General features: G+C 36.1%; 1 protein-coding gene across 3 annotated transcripts in view; it reads left to right on the plus strand.

Moving 5' to 3' along the window:
* FAM184A (family with sequence similarity 184 member A) overlaps positions 1–19,592 on the plus strand; it is a gene marked incomplete at both ends in the record, with an annotated part of 119,209 nt that extends 99,617 nt beyond the window's left edge. The window contains 8 exons of one of the 3 annotated variants that reach the window (XM_082855456.1): positions 608–761; positions 4,438–4,565; positions 5,934–6,118; positions 6,562–6,708; positions 13,036–13,153; positions 15,126–15,230; positions 17,721–17,923; positions 19,511–19,592. In XM_082855456.1, coding sequence (XP_082711582.1) covers positions 608–761; positions 4,438–4,565; positions 5,934–6,118; positions 6,562–6,708; positions 13,036–13,153; positions 15,126–15,230; positions 17,721–17,923; positions 19,511–19,592 — 1,122 coding nt within the window. The remainder of the gene's footprint in view (positions 1–607; positions 762–4,437; positions 4,566–5,933; positions 6,119–6,561; positions 6,709–13,035; positions 13,154–15,125; positions 15,231–17,720; positions 17,924–19,510) is intronic. The other 2 variants (XM_082855457.1, XM_082855458.1) reach the window with 2 other exon arrangements.
* Between the last annotated feature and the right edge of the window lie 5,973 nt (positions 19,593–25,565).

A 25,565-nucleotide genomic window follows, 5' to 3' on the forward strand; every position in this document is an offset into this window, starting at 1 on the left:
CCATATATCTTCTCTTCGTCTTGGCCACGTGTAGTGTGTTCTCTCTGGCTAGGCTTTTAAAATTAATCACATGAAGGGCTTTAGTTCACTTTTCCAGCTGCCTCCTCTCAGCTTTTGCTTCTGTTCACAAATGCAGGAGCAAAGAATGACTACAGAAAATAGCTACAAAAATTTTGTTAAGGTTGGAGTAGGAAAAGCCCTCACGCCTCTTTTCCTGATCAGATCTTTTCTGATCTGCCCTCCCCCACCTCTTTCCTAAGTCTAAGTCTGTGCACACAGAGGAAGCATTCATTCATTTTAGGTGGTTTATGTCCCTTAGCAGCTTCAGAAAACAGCTTTATTTGAAAACTGCCTTAGGTAAAGGGTCTGTATCCCAATTCGAACACTGTATATTGACTCAACCTGATTTCATGATGATTATTCTACTGAAGTGAACCTACTAATTTATTTTCTAATGATGATCATTTATATCTACTTTTCATGAAAATGAATTAAAAAGACTTGTTTTCCTTGAATAATAACTGAGTTTTAGTAATTTTTCTATTTTGTTTCCATTTCCTTCCCTATATTCTAGCATAATAATTTGAATATGTTCCTCTTATTCTAGGCTCTTGAAAATCATTTACAACAGAAACATTCTGCAGAGCTTCAATCATTAAAAGATGCACACAGAGAGTCAATGGAGGGCTTCCGGACAGAAATGGAACAGGAACTTCAGACGCTTCGGTTTGAATTAGAAGATGAAGGAAAGGCTATGCTTGGTATTTTGAAAAGATTATAATCCTGTCATATTTATTCTTACATACTTCTAACTTAAAATTCAACAAGAAATCACAAAGTTTTATTCTTAATTTTTGAAACATCAACATGAACATCTAAGTGTTCATATTTTATTTGAAGTTACTGGGTGAAGGAGCAAGTGTGGCAGAGTAGAATGGATAGAACACAAACAGTAAATTGAGGTCCTCTCAGCGTTCTCCATACTCTGGCTGTGTAAGCAACACCCAGTGGTGCTTCCATTTGTCATTAAGGGACTAAACGGAGTCAGAACATTCAGGCTTCCCACTATCCAGTGACTGAAAGGAATAGATAAGGATGGAGCCACATGTCTTTAGACTAGATCATCATATTGGGTTTTTTTCCACTTAAGGATTTTGTTTTAATGAGAAAAGTCATGTCTAGGTCTGACTCTTTGTTTGGATATTTTCCAGAATTTTTATTAAATGGACTTTTATCTTTGAGGTATTAAAATCACTATAGTGTTTATAGGAGATCAATTGAGTTTGGAAGAAAAACTGAGTATGTATTTAAAGGATTTTTTGTTTGTTTTTTAGTGTCATTCAATGACTTTTTATTCCTGTCATCTCATTTTCCTTCTGTTTGTGTTTTTTTCCAAATTCTCCTAATGTTTTTGACATCTTTTGTCACACCTCAGTGGCACACTCTTTTCCAAGTAAGAATTGAGAAAAGAAGACCAAAGTGTTCTGAATATTTGGGGCCTCAAAGGGAAAACCAGTTGACCCAATTCATCTTCTCTACTATTGCTGGGAGTTCTAGGCCAAGTCGTTATAGCTCTCTCCTCTTCCCGAGGAGAGGTAAAAATGGGCGAAGTGTTGGAACTTGTATCCACTGAAACATGATTTAAATACATTTGTCTTTGTAGACAAAAGACTTTTTGTGGTTTCTTAAACTTTTTATTTTGAGATAATTGTAGATGCACATGAGATTATAAGAAATAGCACAGGGAGATCATCTGAACCTTTTACCCAGTTTCCTTCCATGGTAACATTTTCAAAACTAAAGTGCATGTCACAGCCAGGGTGTTGACATTGATACTGTCAAGACACAGAACATTCCCATCACCATGGTATCCCTGCTGCCCATTTATAGCCACATGTACTTCACTCCCTGTGCCCACCATTAATCTCCTCTCCATTTCTATAATGTTGTCATTTTAAGAATGTTGTGAATGGAATTGTATGATACGTAGCCTTTTGAGATTGGCTTTTTTCACTCAGCATAATTCTCTGGAGATTCATGCAGGTTGTTGCATGTATCAGTAGTTTGTCCCTTTTTATTGCTAAGTAGTACTCCATGGTATTGGCCTACCATATTTGTCCTTTACCTACTGAAGGACATCTGTGTGTTTTCAGTTATGTGCAAATTTAAGTTTTTATTTCTTTGGGATAAATGCCCAGGAGTTGAGTTGCTGGGTCATGTGATAATTGTATGTTTAGTTTTTTAAGAAACTGCCACTGTTTTCCGGAGTGATTATTCCATTTTACATCCCCACCAGCAATGTATGAATGATCCAGTTTCTTCACATCCTCACCAGCATTTGATGTTGTCATTATTTTGTTATTTTAGCCATTCTGGTAGGAGTGTAGTGATAGCTCATTGTGAATTTTACTTTGCATTTCCCTAATGGCTAATGGTGTTGAACATTCTTCCATGTGCTCTTTTGCCATTTGTGTATCTTCTTTTCCAATTGTATTGTTTCTGTTTCTACACACACATCTATGGCTTCAATGGCCATCTGTTGTGCTTGTGACTCCAAATATGTATTTCTAGACCAATCTGCTTTCCTTGTGAATTAGATTTATATTTTTTACTGCTTATTACACTGTTAGATATTCTAACTCACACTCTGTTTTAAAATATTAGCTCACCATCTCCCTCAGGTCTAAAATATATTTCCATTCCCATACCTCCCACTTGAATTTGTGATATCACTGTTTACTGAGTTGCCAAAACCACGAATCTGGGAGATGCATTCAACCTTTTTTCTTTTGCTTGCATGTTGTGTTATTCCCTCCTCTTAAATATTCTCTGTATCTGTTTCCTCTTCTTTCATCCTTTCGCCACCCTAATTCACGGTCGTATCATTTCTCACCTGGGTTACTACCGTAGCCTTCTTGCTGATCTTCCTTCCTACAGTCCATTCTCCAAACTCCAGTTGGGTTAATTTTTTTTTTTGCGGTACGCGGGCCTCTTACTGCTGCGGCCTCTCCTGTCGTGGAGCACAGGCTCTGGATACGCAGGCTCAGCGGCCACGGCCCACGCGCCCAGCATAGGCAGGCGGACTCTCAACCACTGCGCCACCAGGGAAGCCCCAGTTGGGTTAATTTTTGTAAGACTCAGATCTCACCATGTGACTTCCCCACTTTAAATCCTTCAGTGATTCCTCATATCCTTCACCAGGTCCTGTCAATTTTTCCACTGAAGCAGCCCTTAACAGCAGGGGTAACTGAATTTATGCTCTACATGAGGGTCTCTGGAGGAGCCTAAGTTGACTTGCTACAAGCACAGCATTTCTTTGAAGTCTCATGTTTCAGCTTTGAAATTTGTAACTTGTATTTTACTCATATATTCAGTGTTAACATTAAAAACAGTGGCTTTTCCAAAAATCTTCATGTAAAATTCATGTTTTGGAAGATGATCATGTGTACTCTAAAAGTCCCTCAGGCACACTGCCACACACATCTTAGTTTGAGGACCATGAATGTAAACATGGAGTGAAAATCATTTTGTACTAAAACTTTCTCAGGCTGGGCTCCATTTTCTTTCCAGTATGACCGCTTGCTGTGTGGGTGCCTGCCATACCAAACTTCTTACAGCTTGTCTGACAGAGCGGGTTCTTTCTGCTTTTGCATATGTTACTCCTTCTTCCTGAATGCTTTTATCTTTCTCCACTTGGAGAACCCCAGCTCAGTCTTTTAAACTGTGTTACTGTGACAATTCCTTTGTTGATAGCATCCCCAGTTTCCCTCTCCTAGGAAATCTGGGTTCTTACACCACCCTGCTTTCATTATAACTGAAACACTGTATTTCATTATAAGGTTCATCTCTGATATCCCAGCTAATTCCTTGATGCCCTTCCCTCTAGCCTGTGCAATTATAAGAACAGGGTCGTATTTTATTCTCCCATAGTATAGTACCTGGCATTCAGTAAGTGTGGATTGTATGAAATAATCTCAAATTCAGATAAAAATAATGACTTCGAAATCACTAAGAACAATCACCAGACAGTGCTTAACATCTTTGAGGGATATCATGGAAGAAGTCTTACGTGTGTGGGAAGTTGCCTCCTAAATATACGTTATAGTACCATTCAACCCTAAAATGTGTTATTCTACTAGTGAGTGAGAAGAGTTAAAAATTTCCTCTCCATTAGCACCTTACTTGCAAACTGAAAACATATATAGAAAACCTTGATCCATTTGAGCAGCTGAAAATTTGCTTACCCTCTTCAAAGCCAGATGACCTCTAAATTTATATTTTATGATAGTATGTAGTATTTTAAGAGGCATAGACAATCCTATGATATTTTAATGGGAATATGTGTCCTAATTTTAAAAAGTAATACTCTTTTATGATGTTTATCTAAAATACTAATATTTTAAAAATACACTAAATCTTTTTTTCCTTGGATTCCAGCTTCTTTACGCTCAGAACTAAACCATCAACATGCAGCTGAAATTGAGTTGTTACGGCATCATCATCATCAAGAATTGGCCGCTGCTAAAATGGAATTAGAGAGAAGCATAGATCTCAGCAGAAGACAGGTGAAGAACATCCTGTTCTGTGATGTCTTAAATAAATGTGAATAGACTTGAATGTTCACAATTTTCTGAAAATTATTTTGTAATAACTAGTATTTTCACTAGTAATTATTTACTATCTATATTAAAGAGTTTTATTTTTAAAGGGAGTTAGGTAATTCAGCTTTAGTATAATGGTCAGTTTATTTTATGACCTTTTAATTGAATATTTTGAATTTTATTTGCATCTTGAGTGAACAATGAAATGTAAATAATACAGAGTGAAAACAGAATACTATAAAACAGCAGTGTCTGTCCAGTAGAACTTTCCATGATGAGGGACCTCTTCTGTATCTGTGCTATCCACTATGATAGTCACAAGCCACATATGTCTAGTGTGACCAAGGACCTGAATTTTTAATTAAATTTTACTAATTTATTTAATTAATTTCAGTTAATTTAAACAGCCATATCAGATAGCACAGCTATCGAAGTAGCAGGTCCTTAGGAAAAAAAGATAATTTATATGTCCATCTCACTAGCACAGCTACTATTCACACTTTTTAAATTTTGCTCATTAGCCAAGTGTACTTTCTTTGATTAGATGGTTTGTGATCCTGAATGTATGTCTGGATGAATGGATTTCTAGTCATAGTACAATGAAGGCTATTCCCTGTTTATTAGTTTATTACTTATGACTTTCACTTTGTTAGTCTTCAAATACGTTAAATGATCAGCTCAAATTTTTCTTCATTACTAGAAAGTTTTAAATGAGCCACCTTATAACCATGGAGGGAACTTATATTCTCTCCAACTAGGCTGCTGCTGAAATTGACAATGTCTAGGCCTGCAGAATTTGCAGAAAACAGTGACTTGTAGGAAAATGGAAGGGAGCTTATCTGTCAGACAGGATAACTACTAGACCGGCATGAAGCAGACAAAGTCTTCTAAGCAATGGGATGTGTATATACTGGGATGGCCTCCATAGATGCAGGTCCTTTTAAATTAAAGGACGATGGCAGCAGCATTTTACTGCAAGACCATGTAACTTATTGAATACTTAAGAGCCCTGTATTCTAATATCGGCTCTGCCATTGATTATAGATCATCCTTGGACAAATCATCTCTTGGGTATTGGTTTCTTCAACAGTAAAATGAGGGAGATGTGCTTATATGGTCTTTTGGGTCCCCTGTGGCCCTGTGGCATCCATATAAACACTTCTTGTATATTGATTATGAAAATAGAGGAGGCCTCGAGGTTCCCTTATTTCAGCAGTTTGCTTTTGAAGCAATGTCAGATTTACGTTTGACATTCCAGTATGTCATTTTCTTTCCCTTAAACACAGAAAGTAAATATGCAGAAAACTTTTAAGAACTATTTGTATTTTTCAGAGTAAGGAGCACATGAGTAGAATAACAGATCTACAAGATGAAGTAAGGCACAGAGAGCATCACATCTCAGACTTGGATAAGGAAGTACAGCACCTTCATGAAAATATAAATGCCCTAACCAAAGAATTGGAACTTAAGGGAAAAGAAATTCTCAGAATAAGAAGTGAATCCAACCAACAGATGAGGTATGCCTTCAGTCACCACAGAAGGAATTTGCAGTGTTACCTGAAAGACTGTTGCAATGGTATTTAGCAATACATGCCTATTTTTATGACTAGATAGCCTTCTAGTAAGATATTGAGGACCACTTTTTACTTTATTTGTTGACTATGTTATAATTTGGATGTAGAAGAAATGTTTATATTTTGAAAGATGTATATACATTCACTAACTTTGGAAATTGTATGTAATTAACTAAAATCTTTTAAAAATGTTATTTTAAAAAGCATTAAAGGAGACAACTTTAAAAAGCTAGAAGATTAGAGCAAAGTAAGTACTTTACTTTAGGCTGTTTCCACTAATTTTCTGTATATTATACCTAAAACCATTTCAAATCTGTTAGAATATAGAAAGTTTTAAAAGCTCGACTTCAGAATAACGTTTTCTTAACTAAAAATAAATTAAACAGGTTGCATGAACAAGATTTAAACAAGAGACATGAAAAAGAGCTGGATGTCATGACAGCAGACCACCTCAGAGAGAAAAATATCATGCGGGCAGATTTTAATAAGACTAACGAGCTACTCAAGGAAATAAATGCAGCTTTACAAGTGTCGTAAGTCGCATTATATTAAAGAAAATTCATGTGTGGACAATAAACTGAGGAGCACTGTGTCTAACCTCAGATTAGCTAGTCTTTTGAATCTAATTAAACGATACTTTAAAAAGAAAACTTAAGTGCTGTATTTACAGATGGTAACTGCAATATGATGTATTCTTTAATTACAAGAAGGCAGTTGAACAATTATGTTTTATGAGCTGCTACTGCTGTGGTTCTACTAGGATAATATTTGTCCAAAGACTGTCCCTCAGGTTCTACTAGGATAATATTTGTCCAAAGACTGTCCCTCAGGATCACGAACCTATCATGCCATGGTGAAAACTCAAAAGATACCCATTATGTAATGTTAAGTAAAAAGAGCATATTGTGACCAATGGGGTTATTATGATCCTATATATACACTAATAATACATATTTTACAAAAGTATCAAAAGATCTTAAACAAATACAAACTTTAATGGTAGTGATTCCATCTGTGGACTGGATTAGGAGGTATTGGAGATGGAGAAGAGCAAAAACTTCCTTTTTATTTTATATACTCTACTTACACATTGTTTGAATTCCTACAACAAGCATTTGATTGTTTTATGATTTTAAAAATCAATAAATGTAAAACATCACAAAGTTAGTACTCATATATAGTAGCTCCAATATCATTAAAACCCAAAGTTCTAATTATTGCTTTATGTTTTAAAAAATATTTAATAGCCCCTCTCTTTCCTACACACTTACTTATAAACTTCTATAGCTAATGCACCTGGCTTCACTCCATCTCTGTGGCCTAAACTGTGGTCCAGTTTAAGTTATCTCAGAAATAATTTACTCTAAGCTGCTGCAATGGTTTATTCACTTTCAGTCTCTCCTCTTACAATCAATTAAAAAGCCTTCATAAAAAAATATAAATATCTCCATATACTTCAATAAAGTCAAAATAGTGACTTAATCCCATTACCCTCAGTGTCAAAGTCAAACTTAAACTCTTAGCTCCAGCGTGCCGTCTCCTGCCTCATCCCACAGTCACCCGTATTCCCTGTCTGCTACCTTTGTGTCAGCCACACTGATGCTCACAGTTTCCTTCTAAGAGTCTCCTGTGTTATCCTCTACAGTCTAGAATAAGCTTCTATGTCATTCCTACCTATTACCTTCCTCCAATCTAAAAATCATGCATTTCATCCATTTAACCAGCTAAGCCTCCCAGTAAGTCTTGTTAAATTTGTACCACATATGCCCACATTCACTTCAGCTGAAACAGAAAACAGACCCCCCAGTCACTGGCATTTACTTCAGAGGCCTCTGAGGTGAGGTGTTCTTTCTAATGGACACATACAGAATTTTCACATCAGTAGGCACTCAATGAATATTTCACAAATAAAATCTTTGAGGATTCCCTATAATATTTACCACTTCATAAAGTTACCCTTGAAATGGTAAAGAGACTCATGAGGTCATTTCCCCAGTCACAGTGATTCTGGGTGTTTGCAGGTATTGGGGGTAATTTTTAAATCTTGTGGGCTGCAGTAAGAGCTTGCACACCTGCCGTGTCGAAAAGCTCATAATCTCAGGCATTTTGCAGAGATGAGTTACAGTGAACCCCAGTGACCACAGTGTTGTTTATCAGGCAGAGGCTAAAATCTTGGTATTGCCCTCTTTATACTCTGAGAAAACATGCTCACAGAAAGAATAACCTCTGTCTGTCCGTGTGTCCGGTCTCCTTAGGAATGTTACGTTACAGAGTAAGGGTTATATCTTTGTTTTTACTTTATTCCGTTTTTTATGGTTTTGTGCATTATGAACTTTCAGTAGATAGAAGATAATTTAGTATTTTAATATTCATTTTTAATCAAAGGATTAGTGTGACTCATAAGTCAAATATTTTATCTGTTTTTCTAGATCTACCATTTGTTTTCTACTTCAACTAGGTCTCTGCTAACCGACCATATTTCTTTCTTCACCTGCTGTCATTATGTAATTATCCTCTAGTCTTAGGTATCTACTCATTTAGTTAAAAACAAACACATATACAACTGTTTTTAGGCTAGCAATGTCTAGTAGACTTTTCTGTAATAACAAAAATGTGCTGTATCTGCTCCGTCCGGTATAGTAGCCGCTAGCCACAGAGGCTGTTGGGCACTTGAACAGTGGCTGGCGCAACCAAGGAACTGAATCTTTAACTTCATTTAATTTTAATTAAGTTAAATGTAAATAGCCACACATGGGCTAGTGGCCTCCATATTGAAAAGCACAGTTTTAGACAGGTGGATATTTCTGGCGCATATCCTCAGAGGCAGCCTGCTGGGATCTGCTGAATGGTTTGGATTTAAACAGATGGAAAGCAGGGAGGGTCCATTCCCGTTTAAGGAACTGGGGAGAACAACTTTTGAACTACTCTCAGCCTGTTTCAGAGAACTAAGGGTACCCTACTGAAGTTCCTAATCAACTGCATGCTGACTTTAAAACTTCAAAATCGGCGAAGCCCTGTGGATTCTTGGCAGTGGGTATGGTGGAGGGACTGGAGGGGCACGGGTCAGCCTGCCACCTGAAGCCTGCAGCTGCGGGGCCTCTGGAGCAGCTGGACATTTCTTGCTTCTGTCCCTGCCCCAAACCTTGTTGGACTCCAGGGAAATGAAATGGGGACAAAAGTTTAAAGGAGGGACCGTACCCTCTAAACATCGTTGAAATGGTGGTAAGAGTTCTGTGTCTCTTACGGAATTATTACTAGAAATCCTCTAGTGCTGGGTATTAAAGTCTACTTAGGTTTTCAGATATGCTACAGAAATTATTTTATTTTCTTGAGTGGTATAGTATCTTAGTAAAAACATTGTATCTAAGAAATATGTCGTGGTTTTTGTTTTAGAAGCAAATGAGGATGGGCTGTTTTAAAGAACTTTAAGCTAAATGTAAATATACACAGAACTTGGAGTCGTGGCAGATCCTTATTATGCACAAAAGGTAGTTTGGTTCAGAGATTATTATTGTTTAGGGTTATTTTACCTTAACTTCTCACTGTACTGAAGCCAAAAGGTAATTTCTTATTGGGGGAAACATTTGAGTTTCTGTACTTGGACTTTAAGTAGGTCAGTAATACCTGATTAAAAAGAAGCTCTCCACCACACCAGAATTACTTACTCCTTAAAAGTTGTTTGAGTTTTTTAAATCTATAATACCCTAATAGTTATAATAATACCCTAATACCATACAGCTTATTTTCATAATCTTGTGAGGTAAGGATGAAGTCGTTCTATTGTCACAAGTCTGAATCTGTGCCTGTAATTTATGGGAAAGAGAAGTTTGACATTAAGCTGCTTGAATTACTATACTTCCTTTACCTTAAGGCTGTAGGAGATAGTATACTAGAGTTCTTTCATTTTATACAATTAAAATTCTAAAATAGATATGACTATTTTAGAATTTAGTCATATTTTAGAAATTAGTCATTAGTGACTAATAATACTGTTGTTTGGCTCTAAAATCTCAACTTGCTGATTTTTTTTTTGTCATTTATTTTAAAAGTGTGGAAGGACTATCAACTGGGAAACTTTTTTATACAGCTTTTTATGCATTCATATTTTTGGTTTGTGTTATCCATGAGCCATAGACACTGACCTATATATTCTCAGAGCCAAAAAAAAAAAAAATAATAATAATCAGGGCGTGCGTGCCTGGGGAGAATCAAGCAGTGACCCTAATTAGTAATGTTATATGTTCTACTTCTGTCTGTCCTCTCTTTGTATTACTTCTAATGGGAATCTGTATTTTGAGTAAAAGTCTGTATGTACTTGTGTGGTTCCCTCAAGGCAGTTATTTCCCAGGCTTTAATCCTTCCTATACAGCCTTTGGGAATTTGGTCATTTCTGGCTACCTATGATATTATTGTCTTAGTATTTTTAATTGACTTGTTTTAACTTAATCAACTTTTCCTGTTAAATTTTTAACTCTGCAGTAAAACCATTATCACTACTGAAAAATTTCACCCATTATTCTAAATAGAAGTTAAGCCATAACTATATAAATGTGACTTCTGTGAAAATACAACAGTGTTATTAGATCCTGGCTAGCACTGATGCTTGAAGCCTGCCTGAGTGCTGTGAAACAGCGTAATAAGCATATATGCTATGAAGACCAGTCAAGATACACAGAACCTAACAGACTTTCTCCTTGTGGTCAGAAAGATTAAAGGAGAACAAACTAAACTGTCTCCTGTATCACTAGTCGTTCACACCTAGTCTTTGGGAAGCAGCTGGCTTAGAGAGTTGAGTGGGGCAACTGAAAGGGAAAATGTTGACTGCCCGGTGTTGGCGTGAATGGGCATCAGAAGAGGACGAAGTGTGCTTCCCCCATCAGGATTCTGAAAGACTAATAATTCTTGGAATATGTTTGCAGGTTAAATCTACATCATATTACTTGTTCTCTCCTTTAATGCTTTCCCATTTGTGTTTATATGGATGTTTCTTCAGTTTAATCAATTATTTTTTTCCCTTTACTATCCAGGTATCTTTTAAAAAATTTTTTGGTGCTGTAAAGGTATTTTGTGGAGAAGATTAACTGATAATAATTTTGTAGGTAAAGAATGTTGAAAGTAAACAAAAACATACACTGGAATTTAAGTTCAGAGACCTTTATTATGCAAAAAAGGTGGTTCAGGTATAGTAACTGACTATTTTAGACTCACTTTACCTTAACTTCTCATTGTACTGGAACAAAAAGACATAATAGTTATTGTTTTTTTTTTTAACTTTACAAATGAAGTACATATATTTATTTACACCCCAAGAAGATGCTTTCTGAATTTTCCATACTTCAAAGCAACATTCAGAATTATTCTAAGACATCATAGTTTTAAATAAGGCTTTAAATTGAGTTTTTTAGTGACCATTTACTACCAAGTATTTTTGTTCAGCTGCAGGAAACAGTTCAAAAAATCTTGTACCTTGTTTTTACTGATAAAGAAAGTACTCCAGTGACATCTTGTGGCTACTCTGGTATGAAACGCAAATGCCTTTTTCCACGTTTCTCAACCTTTTCAAAACCGTTGCCCATAAAATATAAAACTTTGCCCATATAATGCCACATCATGATAAAATGCAAGGTTAGTTTATGTGAGCTCAGTGAATTGTCAACAGAAGAACAAAAGTGAAGATAATGAAACTAGCCTCACACTGAACTGACGAAGTCCCAACTGATCCTGAGAGTCACTCCCTAACCCCACACTTCCTCTCCCTCATACCTCCCTATTTCCCAGATTAGAACTTTAGCCATGGGGCTGGGTAGGGAGCCAAAAATGTTATCTCCAAGTCTTTGGCTTGAGCTGAGTTAGTGGAATTTACTAAAAGTACTCAAATGCACAGATTCTGGTATGCCTCTGGAACTGGAGGGTGGGAGTGGATCACTGATACCTAGAGGATAGATCATCTAGAAGTTACTCAATATCTGTTGACTGAATAAATTTTTCTGTGACTCTTCATTAACCATAATTTTGTTGAGCTTAGTTTATTCTTCATATTTGGAAAACAAGTTTTAAGATTGTTCTAATTATTTGAATTTTCTAAAATTGAGAGTGCTTTTTTTCAAACTACACGAGCAGTTTCCATTTGCGTCCTCTTCATTCTGCCCTGTGCTATATTCTTAGACTCTGCAGGGTCCATGGCACCTCTGCTCATAAAAAATGGCCTCTATTCTAGAGTCTTCAGTGGCATTTAGTTCTATTACCTTCTCATTTCATTCAGGGCAGAACAGGCCTAGAAGGAAATATGATTCTTCTTTTATCCAATGAACTGGTTTTTTTTTTCCAGTTTATATATTCAGTATATTAACTGATATTCAGAATTTGTAAACTGCATTTCCCATAAACCAGGAAAGAATGATGTCATATGTGTGTGTCCTTTGTACCCCTTTCCTCTGTATCTTCTGTCCTTTTTATATATGTTAACAAGCGTTATGTCATCCCACAATATCGTATATGTGGTAAGTTCTCCTAATAGTAAGCCTACATTTCCAGCATCAAGCCTGCATTGCTAGGTTAGTATTATTCAGTATATTATTTCTTCTACAGGGCATGCCTCACCTCATTCCCATACACACTTAAATGACTTAAAAATGAGTGGATTCTTTCAAAAGTAATCTGCAAAGCCTTTAATAACATCATCTGCACTTGGAGAGCCTTTCATAACACTACCTCTTGAGGCAATCATGTCATTATGCTTACAAGTTTTAACGGAAAAAATTTGATTTTAAATTTTTGTGTGTTCAACTGAACCAATTTGAAAAATATAGGCATTGCAAAAGAATGTCTGCATCATCAATGAAAGGTTTTCTTGTTTTTAGACTAGAAGAGATGGAAGAAAAATATCTAATGAGAGAATCAAAACCAGAAGATTTACAGATGATTGGAGAATTAAAAGCCATGCTTACAGAAAGAGATCAGGTCATAAAGAAACTAATGGTAAGTTTTTTGGGTTTGGGGGGTAGGGGGTTCTGGTGTATCCATGTTAGTAATCTGTAGACTGTTGATTGGGAAAACATGAGAAAATATTTTTAAGTAATGCTAAACAAAAGTTGAAAGTACAAAATATATGTATTGTGATTGAACATTTATTAAAATGTTTATGAATGAGGATAAGAAATACAAAGTAATTTTAAATTTGGTATTATGGTAAGGAGATTGTGTCTTTTTTCAGTAATTTTTAAAAAGAAATACTTTTTAATACATATTGAATGTTTAATAATATGTTATTGCCAGTGTACAGTTAATATACTATTGAAGTGTGTGTGTGTGTATATTGTACATGTAGAATTAGAATTGGATGGGAAAGAACGGTCAACACATACATGCACAAGCCTGCATTGCACACTTCCAGTTAGTCCTGTTAACTTCCTAAAGTGTGTCCCACTAAAACCTGATCCAAAGACATGCTTCATGGAAAAAGGATTCTATTTTCTTAGGGTTCTAGCCTAAGAAAAGTTACAGGCTCTGTCTTGAGAGTCTCAGTGCACACTGAGATGTTAGCGGCTCTGAAAAGTCCATCAGGGAAGAAAATACAGATTTAACAATAAATACACTGCCTTCATTAAAGTCATTATTCCTCAAGAATAAAAAAAACACAGATGTTTTAAAATTCATAAAACATTTCAGAGTCTTCTAAAATTATATGACCTGATCAGTAATGAAAATATTGCTTTTTACTGCTACTAACAAATAAAAATCAGTAAAACTAGAAATAGAATGCTAATCATTCTGTTTACTCATTGATCTCTTCATGAAAACTTTGGACATTAGCATGCAAAGAGAGCCTAAGAGCATTTATTTCTGAAGTCCTTTTTCCTTAACATATTTACTTCTCTTAGCATTTAGGAAAGCCATCCTGTTGTATGGGACTAGAAGTTCCTGCCAAAAAGCAACAGGTAGTTGATTGGGGTTCATAGATGGAACCCAGGAGCAGGCATTGGAAAGACAGAATATGTGCTACTTCATCCCAATAACCACCCAATTTTCCAAGCTTTGTGAACATGAGCACAGGCATCACAGCTTGCTCTGTCTCTATCTGACAACAGTAGAGTCATGAAAAATTACCTTATATTCTACATATGAAATTAGCAAATGTATTACTACGTTTCATCTATGGTAGAAATAGCTGTTGATTTTCCAATTCTAGCCAGGGAATGGTCTACACTCTTTTCACTACACCCTAAGTCTGTGGACTGTGAGGCACATGGGCTGAGATTAATGATGGTCAGTGGTAACTAGGAGGGGGTTGAAAATCTAGTTCTCCTAGAGCACACAACCCTGCCTTTCACACACACACAGTGATGCATTCACTTATGTGTTTACTTCCTACACATAGGAAGTCTGGTTGTTCAGTTAGCACCTGTTGGTGAAGCCAAAGGCAAAGGGTTTATCTCTGCATGGGCCATTCACTTTTTCTCTGTTCTGTGGTTACCATTGCTGTAATACATTGAGGTCTCACAGAGGAGATTAGGCAAGATCAAATACTTTTCCAGTACTCAAGAATAATGATATACCATAGTGCCATCTTCATGTCTGGAAACAACTCAGCCATGCCCAGAGCAGCTCCATGAATGCAGGTTAAGCCTGCTCAAAATGCACAGTCAGCCCTCTGGAAAAGAGATGGGCCAAATAAAACATTTAGCTCTAGCCTTGGAGGGAAAAGGTATGAAAGGGTAGAGAAGAATCCCGGAGCACAGGGTTTGAAATGTGTTGAAAACTCACCCACCAGCAGACTTTTCTAAGATTTCTAAGATTTCTAGACCTGACAGGTCTAGAAATCTTTGAATAAGGTATATAAATTTTCATTCAGGTTTTATATTAAATTTTGAATGAAATGGCATTTATACAATGAAGTTTTTAAATATTCAATAGAAAATGTTTAAGAAATGTTTGTAATTCTTTTTCATAGGAGGATAATAAATTTTATCAGCTGGAATTAGTCAATCGAGAAACTAACTTCAACAAAGTGTTTAACTCAAGCCCTACTGTTGGTGTTATTAATCCACTGACTAAGGTATGTGCTGTAAACACTGTAAAATAGGAATATGGTTTAAAACTTGATTAAAATTTTTATAAAATATTTAGAGCAGCAGAAGATAAAGCTTCCAAAAATGTTTTCTTAAATTTAATAATCTAGGACTAAGATCTATGAATTCTTTATATACTCATTTTCAGATGAGATGCTAATAATATTCATTTATTTGTTGAGAATTCATATTCCTTAAAACAGTATTTTATTAATATTATAAAACCTTGGTTATACCATTTTGTTTTCTTATATCTTAAAAAAAAGAAAACTCACTTCTGAGTCGCTTCAGGATAACTTCTTGTCATTTCCTTAGTGTTCACTGTCCTCTATGGGGTCTTGAAAAGTACTCCAAGCCCTGTATACCCAACAGCTCTCCCTGACTTAAGGCCTGCCATCTTAATGGGGCTTGGGTTGGACATGTATTTTGTTGCCCACTAATCTTCAGAGAAGGGCCTTACTTCTCACAGTCTTAATCACCTTTCTTGACAATTAAAATTGAACATGACCTATTCTTACATTTTGTTGCTGTCTTAGGACAGATAGAAGAGCCTTGCAGATAAATGAAATGGACATGGCTAAGTCTTATACATCTTTGTACCCGAGCTTCCTATGACTCCCATCATAGTGCTATAGGTATAGTGAGTACTAAGTAAATATTTGTTCAGTTGCAAAATTTCATCATGTTTTCTATAAGCTACTACAAATTATTCTAGTGAATAAAGTAAGTAATAAAGAATGAATAATTATGTATATGGGCTTTGTAGGGATTACATATCTTTTAGCAGGAATCAGTAGTAGAAATAAAAATGCCCATGCTAAAGCTATGTTTTGGATTCAGATTTAATTAATTTGCACATCATATCTAATTTCTCTTAGGCCCTTAGCCAGAAAAATTTCTGCTTTCAAAGCTCATAAAACTTCTCTATTAAGAAGATGGAATCTATCCTTTCTTCACAACTTAAAGTGCTCCAAACTTTAAACTTAAATGTTTATTAAAACAGAATGACTTGAATGATTTGCAAAATGGAATGACTAAAGTCAGGAAACCTATAGCTGTATCTCCGGAGTCCAAAACAGTGTCTGGCACATAAAGGCCTCTCAAAAAAAAAATTGGTGAATGAATGAATATAGTTAGTTTCAGTTTTTAAATTCATTATTTAGGGTGAAATAAGCTTTTAATTAAAAAGCTAGGTTATGAGACTTGTTGAAACAAGATTAGAAATATTTCCTTTTTACCTATTTTATTGGAATTACATTTTTAGCCACAAAACCATTACTGTAGAACTTTACCAATGATACTTTTGATTTCTTAAAATAGAAACCTTAAGTAGGTTTAATTATGCCCTCTCATGACTAGAACAAGAAAATGCTAAAGATACATCTTTGTAAATTAGGGACTCAATTTTCACAAATAATTCTGAAGAAGATATTGTTCTTCCTTTCTTTTTGCAGTTATGCTAAAATAGGCTTCTTTTCAGAGACTTTGTGGTTCACAGAAAATCACAAAGGACAATGTCTAGATAGTTGAGATCATTATAAGCAAAGGAAAAGGACCATCTTGTCTATTAATTGCATTTTTTTCAAACTCTGGAATCATTTTGCAAAAAGTTATTTCATAAATCAGCACACATTTATGTTAATTTTTATTACACAAAGCAAGATGATGTTCATTGAATCTACAGATGAATAGAGACTAAAGTTAATGATTTGAAAGCTGATAGATTTTAATAATCTGAAATTGTATTGCTCTTTTCATCCATCAATTTTAAAGACCAATTAAAAGAAAAAAACATTGATCGCTTTTGTTTTATAACCTTTAATTTTTTTTCAAAGATTGTGAGCTAATGGTAATACTGCCAATTAATTGGTAATTGAGACTTAAGTATACAGATTTCATCTTCCCTCTTCAGAGAGATGATGCAGTGAATTTAAAACCAAATTATTTCTCTAGGTCAGCTCTAAGTCTTAGGTAGAAATGTGAGATTTGATTCAAACTACTTTGCCAAGCATTTTCTCATTCCTTTTATTTTCCAGGAAAGGAATGCCTACCTTTGACAGATGGCTAAAGTTCACAGACCTCTCTTTTAAAATTATGTTAACTTTTCACCTTCTCCAAATTTTAGCCTAAACCCATTTAACCTCATGGTATCCATGAGATCTGCTGTTTCCCCCTTTCCCTTTTCCTCCCAATATTCTTTATCCCTTGGCCTTCTTTCCACCCCCTCCTCTCCTCCCCATGAACCATTCCTAAACATTTCTTCCTCATTCTTTCTGACCTAGCAGCATGTCTGTGAGGATTCCATGTAGATAAAGAGCACCTCCAAGGATCCCCAGACCGCACTTTGGGTAACACTGGTTCATCTTAACATCCAGCTTCCGAAATTTTCCCATGCCAAATTTGTATCTTCTATTGTTCCTATTTTCTCATTCGTCCTTATGCAGGGACTGTCCTCACATGTATTATTTTTAATACAGCAAAAGAAGAAGAACAATAAATCACCAACAAACAGGTTTGTGAGTGTTCCCAATCTAAGTGCTCTGGAATCTGGTGGAGTGGGCAATGGACATCCTAACCGCCTGGATCCCATTCCTAATTCTCCAGTCCACGATATTGAGTTCAACAGCAGCAAACCACTTCCACAGCCAGTGCCACCCAAAGAGCCCAAGACACTTTTGAGGTGAGCCCCGTCTCACCAGTGAGTTCTTTTCTTTTTTAACTTGAGAAATTTACTTTCTTACATTGCAGAAATCTACTACTTTAAGAACAGCCTAGGAAAAGAAATTTTACTGTGAAATATTTTCAAAATATATTCACCACCTCTCTAGAGAACTTTTTAACTCTGTTAAAAAGATTTTTTCTGTTTCCTTGTCAATTTTCTAAATGCTTAAAGAGGTACTAATGTAGTTCATATGCTTAGAATTTTAATATTTATATTTATGGACCGGTGCTTCATTTTTAGAATTATCACCAGTTTTTCATTAATAATCCATCCCCCTTATTACAGAAATTCAAGATATTTTTTATTTATTAAGTGGCTTTTGTTTCTTATCTGTTTATTTTTCCCTTGCTTATTTATAAATATATATGCACTTATTGCCAAAATAAAAAATATAGAAGCTCTGGGAACTTAATGACAGAAGTAGGAAAAAAATTTTATAATTAATATTCCAGTTTTATCTCAGAGTCCTTGAATAAATGTATTAACAAGTAAAATTTGAATGAAATCCAATTGTTTATCCATTAAATAATTAGTCAGAAAGTGCTGTCATTTTGTGCTTACCTTACTATTACCGATCTTGTGCTATTTTAAAATTTATTTTTTGACTTATTCTTACTAAGTCTCAGTGTCACTAGTAATAATCATACAGGTAGACTACTTTTTTTTTCTAGGCTAAGTGATTAATGACTAGTTAATGACATTATTTTAAATAGAAAAAAATAGCAAGAATGAAAAATAGTCAAATACACCTTTGAATGTGTCTCCTGCTAAATATTTTGTGTTGCTTATTTTCCCTTGTGCATGGGTATGTTCAGGTATCAGTAAGATGCATGTGCATGGGCTCAAGGAACATGACTACTGGAGTTTCCATTACACATTGTTGCGTGCCTTGTAATTTCCCCCAAAGACGGTAGGGATCCTTTTATTTTCTTAACTAGCCCAAAGAATCTTTAGTTAGAGTTAAGATAAGTATAAATTATATAACTTTGAAGATGGAGGGGAAATTGGCATTTTAATGTACTCCTTTCCCCTAGAGTATCTGCTTATGGAATTATGAAAGTTTAATATAAACATACATATATAAAAAATATTATACCATGGTTTTAGTTACTTAATTTAGTTATAGTTAAGGACACATCTATAAGAAATGCTTGTGTCAGATTCTAAAAATTTTTTTTAATTAACTAAACGAGAAAAGGTGCTGAACAAGAAGAATGTTACCTGGTTCTCTCTTATTTCCTATAGTTCCTCCTGAACTTTTTTATTCCAAGAAGGTCACCTGACTTTTCTCAACTGTTTGATTTTTTTGTTTCTTGTAATTGTTGTAATGTGGCTCCTCCTTCACGGACTTCATCTGAGCTGCTGCTGCACTCTCATGGAGTGGAGAACACAGTCCAGTGTAGAGGAAGTAGCAGATCTTTAAAATGCATCTCGTAACGTAGGGAACCAGTTGTGGTCATCTGCACTGATGTTTTATGTGCTTTTCCCTTCATTTTGCAAAACAGCTTAATGCTGGGTTACATGTCTCTCTTTTTATGAATTCAGTCCTCCTCAGAGTGAAGCTTCCCCGGTGGCTTCTCCAGATCCCCAGCGCCAGGAGTGGTTTGCCCGGTACTTCACATTCTGAAAGAATTGCTTTGGCACAGTTCTAGGCGGACTGTTACTAAAAGCATGACCTTATGCAGATCGTTATGTGAACAGGGTTTCCTGTGTCAGACACGGTGAAAGTATTTGTCTCTCCAATTGAAAATGCCCTGTATTTCCTGTAATATTTATTGGAATCACTCTATAAGGTACTGTATTATGTGTGTAATTATAACAGTTATTTTTATTTGAGATGGGAGAGTCTTTAATCTTTGTAATTACTGCATAATAAATTTTGTTAGAACAAACAGTCTTTCTTTTTTGCTAGTAAGTTTGTTTTAACTTTTAAATACTTTTTAATTCCAGGTAAGACTTGCCAGAAAAAGTTTTACTACAAAATAATCATACAATATTAAATTACTTCAATAACAAAATCAGGACAGGGAAATATAACCTGTTAATTTGTTTCATTTCCATGTATAACTGTAACTGTGTTCTCTAAGTTTACAAGGCTAGAATGAAAACACACGTGGAAATTATGGACTTTCAAGTATATACAATACTGCCAACTTATTTATATTGTTTTTTAAAATTATTCTGATAGTTGAGAACCTAGAATTTCTAGTACAGCATCTATGCTCAGTGTTACAAAGCCAGCTTGTTAGTTTTCTAAATAGGCAATTTGGTACTGACACATGAACATGGACCCAACTAACCACTATCACATGTTAATGAGACCTTTAAGTTTTCAGTCCACCTTGGCAGGCTACTGTATTGTATTCCGTGGCCTGAAAGAGTGCATCCATTTCTAAGAGTGCTAAATATAGTTGACTCAGTAATTGTAGTTGACTCAGTAATGTAGATTTTAGAAGAACCTGGGTGAGAACATGATCTATGAATGATTATAATAATGTTAAAGACCAACTTTTTAAATGATTGTTGTGTGTCAGGCACTGTGCTGAGGGGCCAGTAGAAAGATTATATCATTTAATCCTCACAAAATCTTCAAGGAATAAACCACTGCATATGAGTATGCATGGCTGGTAGTGTGTTCTTTAAATTATCCTGAGAAAAAGTTCTTATAAAATGCTTGCTTTGAATTTTTTCTTCAACTAAGAGATTGAATTTTCCAACAAAAAGTGGTTAATGCTTATTTCAGAAAACACAGTTATAAGCTCATTTTCTTGCCCCTAGTTTATACATATCTTATAATTTGGACGTTTATTTACCAAAGATTTGATGATTAGAACTCTTGCAGGTGACTATGGGCATACAAAGATGAACACCTGGTCTCAAGGAGCTAATCATACACTCGCTGAAATAGTTCAGTACCAAGTGGTTTTTTACAGCAGTATCAGAAGGGCCACAGTCAGCTCTATGGAGGGTACGTTGGGAGTGGAGAAGAGGAAGTGATTGCTACCTAAGTGGTGGCTACGGTGTCAAGCTACCTAAGCTGGATATGGAAGTGGTACTCAAGTATAATATTGTATATATATAATATATATAATATTGAAGGATGAGTAGGAATTAAACAGCCCCACCTTTGGTCTGTCTGGTTAAGGCACAAGCTGAAACAACAGTCAGGAAGGAGCAGGCCAGCTGCATCCAGAGAACTCAGTGTAATCCTATAGGACCATGGGGCATAATAAGAGAGCACCTACCTTGTATTAGACAGTATAATTTTAACATTTTTAACCCTTCAACCACCCAGATGAAAAACCTGAACTCCTCCTCTTTGTCATCCCCCCACTATACAGACATACATACACACACACAACTCGTAAAGGTTGAAACCTGTACTCTTTATGCTACAAACGGCCTGGAATGCTTAGTAAGGAATTCAACTTGATCCTCTAGTATTTGGAGCAGGTAAGAAATAGCATGGTTAGGTTTTAAACTGTTTAGTCAGCATATTGGCCGCAATTTGTTCAGAAAATATGGGGACCTGACTAACAGCAAGACCAATTCAAGATTTATTGAATTGGTTCAGATGAGGACTGAAAGGAAGAATTGTTCATGGGAACGGAAATGAGGGAATAAAGAGTGAAAATGTAGAATTGCTGGGAGTTGGTGACAGATATGTATGGAATGTGAAAGAAAATGAAGTGTGGGCAAAAGATGCAGTGTGATTTCAGGTATGTTGAAATTAAAGTTTCTCTGGAATAACAGAAGCAGTTAAACACAAGGGTCTGGAGTGGAGTATGGCATATATGAGATAAATAAAGCCAAAGGCGTGTGGATGAAACAACAAGGAATAGAGTTGTGAGCAGAACTTTGGGGGGGGGGGCACCAACACTTAAAGGGCACGCAGACCTTGGATGAGAATGAGAAGTAGAGTTATAGATCCCCAAAAGCATGATGTTGTGAAAGAAGAATGCTTCAAGGAGAGAGCAGCCAACCAACAGTGTCAAGTGCTGTAAAGATCAGGAAAGGGAAATAATGAAAAGTGTCTGTTGGTTTTGACGACTAGAAGATGGTCTTTGCAAAAGCAGAGTCAGGGTAAATGGCAGGAGCAAAAGCTAGATTCCGGAGAAGTGAGGTGAAAGGGAGTTGAGAGAGTGAGTGAAAACCCCTCTTTGAGGCCATTTGGCTATACAGGTAAGGGAAAGAGGCAGAGAAGGTAGTAGACTGAGATGGGGGGGTCAGATGGGTTTTGTTTGTGTTTTATCATAGTTTGCTACTGGGGAGGGAGAGAAGGAGAAAGAAGAGACAAGCAACAATTTTATAACCTTCAACTGTGTCACTGGGTTACACGTAATAACATTAAAGAGATGGTCAAAGAAGTCCCATAACATTGTTAACATTGTGATTGAAGAAGTTTCAGCAAGACAGTTATTTTGATAGAATATAAGAAGCCACATGGAATCCTAGGATCTTGGAGTTAGAAGAGGCCTTAAAGGCCATCTCTTCTAATCTCCCACAGAATGCTTGAATCTCCTCTATAACATCCCTGAGTGAACTTTAATACTTCAGTGATAGGAAGCTCACCTCCTCTGAGGCCCCCTCCCTGCCTACTGGCTCTGCCACCAACAAGTATCTTAACCTCTGTGACTCAGTCTCCTGGGCTTTGTAGTAAGATGGATACTCTTAACCCTGCCTTCCTACAAAGATAATGAGAGAGTTTGAGAAAGGTATAAATTACTATAGGTGAGTAAATAGTTGTCTTGGAAAGTAGAGCAAATATACTGGAGAAGTGTACAAGGATTGTCAGGCAGTGGTTGAGCTCAGAGGCTATATGTTTATATTGACACCCAGCAGCATGATTTTGCTCTTTGACCACGTTCAGCTGCTTGGATGCAGAATTATAGGAATGGATAATAATGGACACTTAACCAGGATTAGGATTTTGTTAGGTAAGTACAACAAAAGGAGTAAAGTCAGAGGAGCAAGAGTGTTTGCAGAGAACTGATTATTATTTTTTATACTAGAATTTTAGAAGTAAAACCATCAATTACCTTACCAAAGGGTCTTGTCACTGATTTCCAATGTGTGTCGGGGACATTTCCCCACACATCCAATTCTGACACCAGCTGGGTGTCCTACAATTCAACTCAATTCTGACACTAATTACCCAGAGATGACATCAGATCCTAAAAGTTAAGGACCCAGTCCTATAAGACTACCCTCTGCTTCAGATGCCTATAAGCCCAGGCTATTACTGGCTATAAAACAGAGGTTCTCATGACCCCCTCCTTGGGTTTGATTAATTTCCCAGCGTGGCTCACAGAACTCAGGAACCCCATTTACTCGCTAGATTATTGGTTTAGTATAAAGGATATTAAAGGACATGAATCAACAGCCAGATGAAAATATATATAGCGTGAGGTCCCAAACAAAGGAGCTTCTGTCCTACTGCAGTTTGCGGCCCAGCACGATGGCACATGAGAGTGTACTGGTTCCCCAACTTGGAAGCTCCCCGAACCCAGTCCTTTGGATTTTTATGGAGGCTTCATTACATAGGCATTATCAGTGTAATCCACTGAATTAAATTCATTGGCCATTGGTGATTGAACTCAATCTCCAGCCCTTCTTTTCTCCCCTTCCCTGAGAACCAAGGAGCTCTAACCCTTTAATCACATGGTTGGTTTTTCTGTCAACTATCCTTAGGTGGGGTCCAAAACTCACCTTATTAACATAAAAAAAGACACCTTTTTATTCCTCTCATCACTTAGGAAATGCCAGTGGTTTTTTAGGAGCTCTGTGCCAGAAACTGGGACAAAGACCAAATATATAAACACAATATCATTCTTACCTTAGAAGTTGTCAAATTAATCTTTGTATTTAGGTCAAGATGTTTAGTTCTTAGTTTTTATCTCATTCTGTCACCTCCTTCATAACCAGTCATATGTAGGTATGATTAAAATTCTTATTTTTGTCTTAACATCATATCTTAAAATATTTACCTAAGGCTTTTCATTATCATCAAACAGGAAGTTTCTAACTCATAGCTTTTCCCCAAATACTGATTTTAAATCTGGAGTGAAGAGATAGGTCCTAATGGGACAATCGTAAGGAATATTTTCTTTCTATATATGGCACTCTATACTACAGCTAGAGCAGAAAAAGTGCTTCTTGAAAAGCTGAACCATGATTGGTTTTTGTTGCTGTGTTCCCTCTTTATGTTGTAGGGAATGTTAATGTGGATTAGGGAGTGGAGAAGGAAAAATGTATAACATGGTAGGAAATGCTTCATTCATGTACACAGGAAACATATGCAAAAGTTTGTCCAAAAACAATACAAATTAGATGTTTAGAAATAGGTCTAAAACAAGTTTAGTTATGCATTCAGACTCTAAAAAATGTATTAATGATCAAAGCATATGAAAATATTTTGAGAGCAGTATCATGCTTTGGACCCAGCTACAAATTATCCATAGGAAGTCTCATAACTTTTAACTTATTTTCATATACGAAAGGAGAACACATTTTATCTTTCCAACAAAACAAGAGCAACAACATTATTTGGAATAGACATAGTCTTTGACAATAATGGTGTGCATAATTTTTCTTTTCATGTTGTTGCAAATATTCCAAATTCTCTGTCACATGACACCACTGTGATAATGGATTATACCATATTAATTTCAGTTTGGAAGATTACTACACATTAACCACCTCTGGTAATACCAGGAATATAATATCTTTGTAATTTTCTGAATGTAGCTATATTTAATTTTAACAATTTTAATTTACTCTTATTAATAGTCAGAATCTCTTTGAAATAGAATAGATACCCCAGACATGAACTCACATATGTGGCCAAATGATTTTTGACAAGGGTGCCAAGATCATTCAATTAAGAAAGGACAGTCTTCAACAAATGGTGTTGGGAAAACTGGATATCCACATACAAAAGAATGAACCATGGACCCTTACACCTTACACCATATATAAAAAAACTAACTCAATGTGGATCAAAGACCCAAACATAAGAACTAAAACTCTTAGCAGAAAACAAAGGGTAAAGCTTCATGATATTGGATTGGGCAATGATTTCTCTGACATGACACCAAAAGTACAGGTAACAAATGCACAAAGATAAATTGGACTTCATCAGAATTAAAAACGTGTGCACCAAAGGACAGTACTAACAGAGTGAAAATGCAATTCCCCCAAATAGGAGAAAATATTTATAAAGCATATACTTGGTAAGGGATTAATATCCAGACTATATAAAGAACTACTAAAACTCAACCAAAAAAACAATTCAAAAATGGGCAACAGACATAAATAGACATTTCTCCAGGGCTTCCCTGGTGGCACAGTGGTTAAGAATCCACCTGCCAATGCAGGGGACATGGGTTTGAGCCCTGGTCTGGGAAGATCCCACATGCCGCAGGACAACTAAGCCCATGCGCCACAACTACTGGGCCTGCGTGCCACAACTACTGAAGCCCACGTGCCTAAAGCCTATGTTTCGCAACAAGAGAAACCACCACAATGAGAAGCCCGTGCACTGCAACGATCAGTAGCCCCCGCTCACCACAACTAGAGAAAGCCCGGGCGCAGCAACAAA

This window comes from Leucopleurus acutus (genome assembly GCF_964270905.1).
Source record: "Leucopleurus acutus genome assembly, chromosome: 15".
NCBI classification, from domain to species: Eukaryota; Metazoa; Chordata; class Mammalia; order Artiodactyla; family Delphinidae; genus Leucopleurus; species Leucopleurus acutus.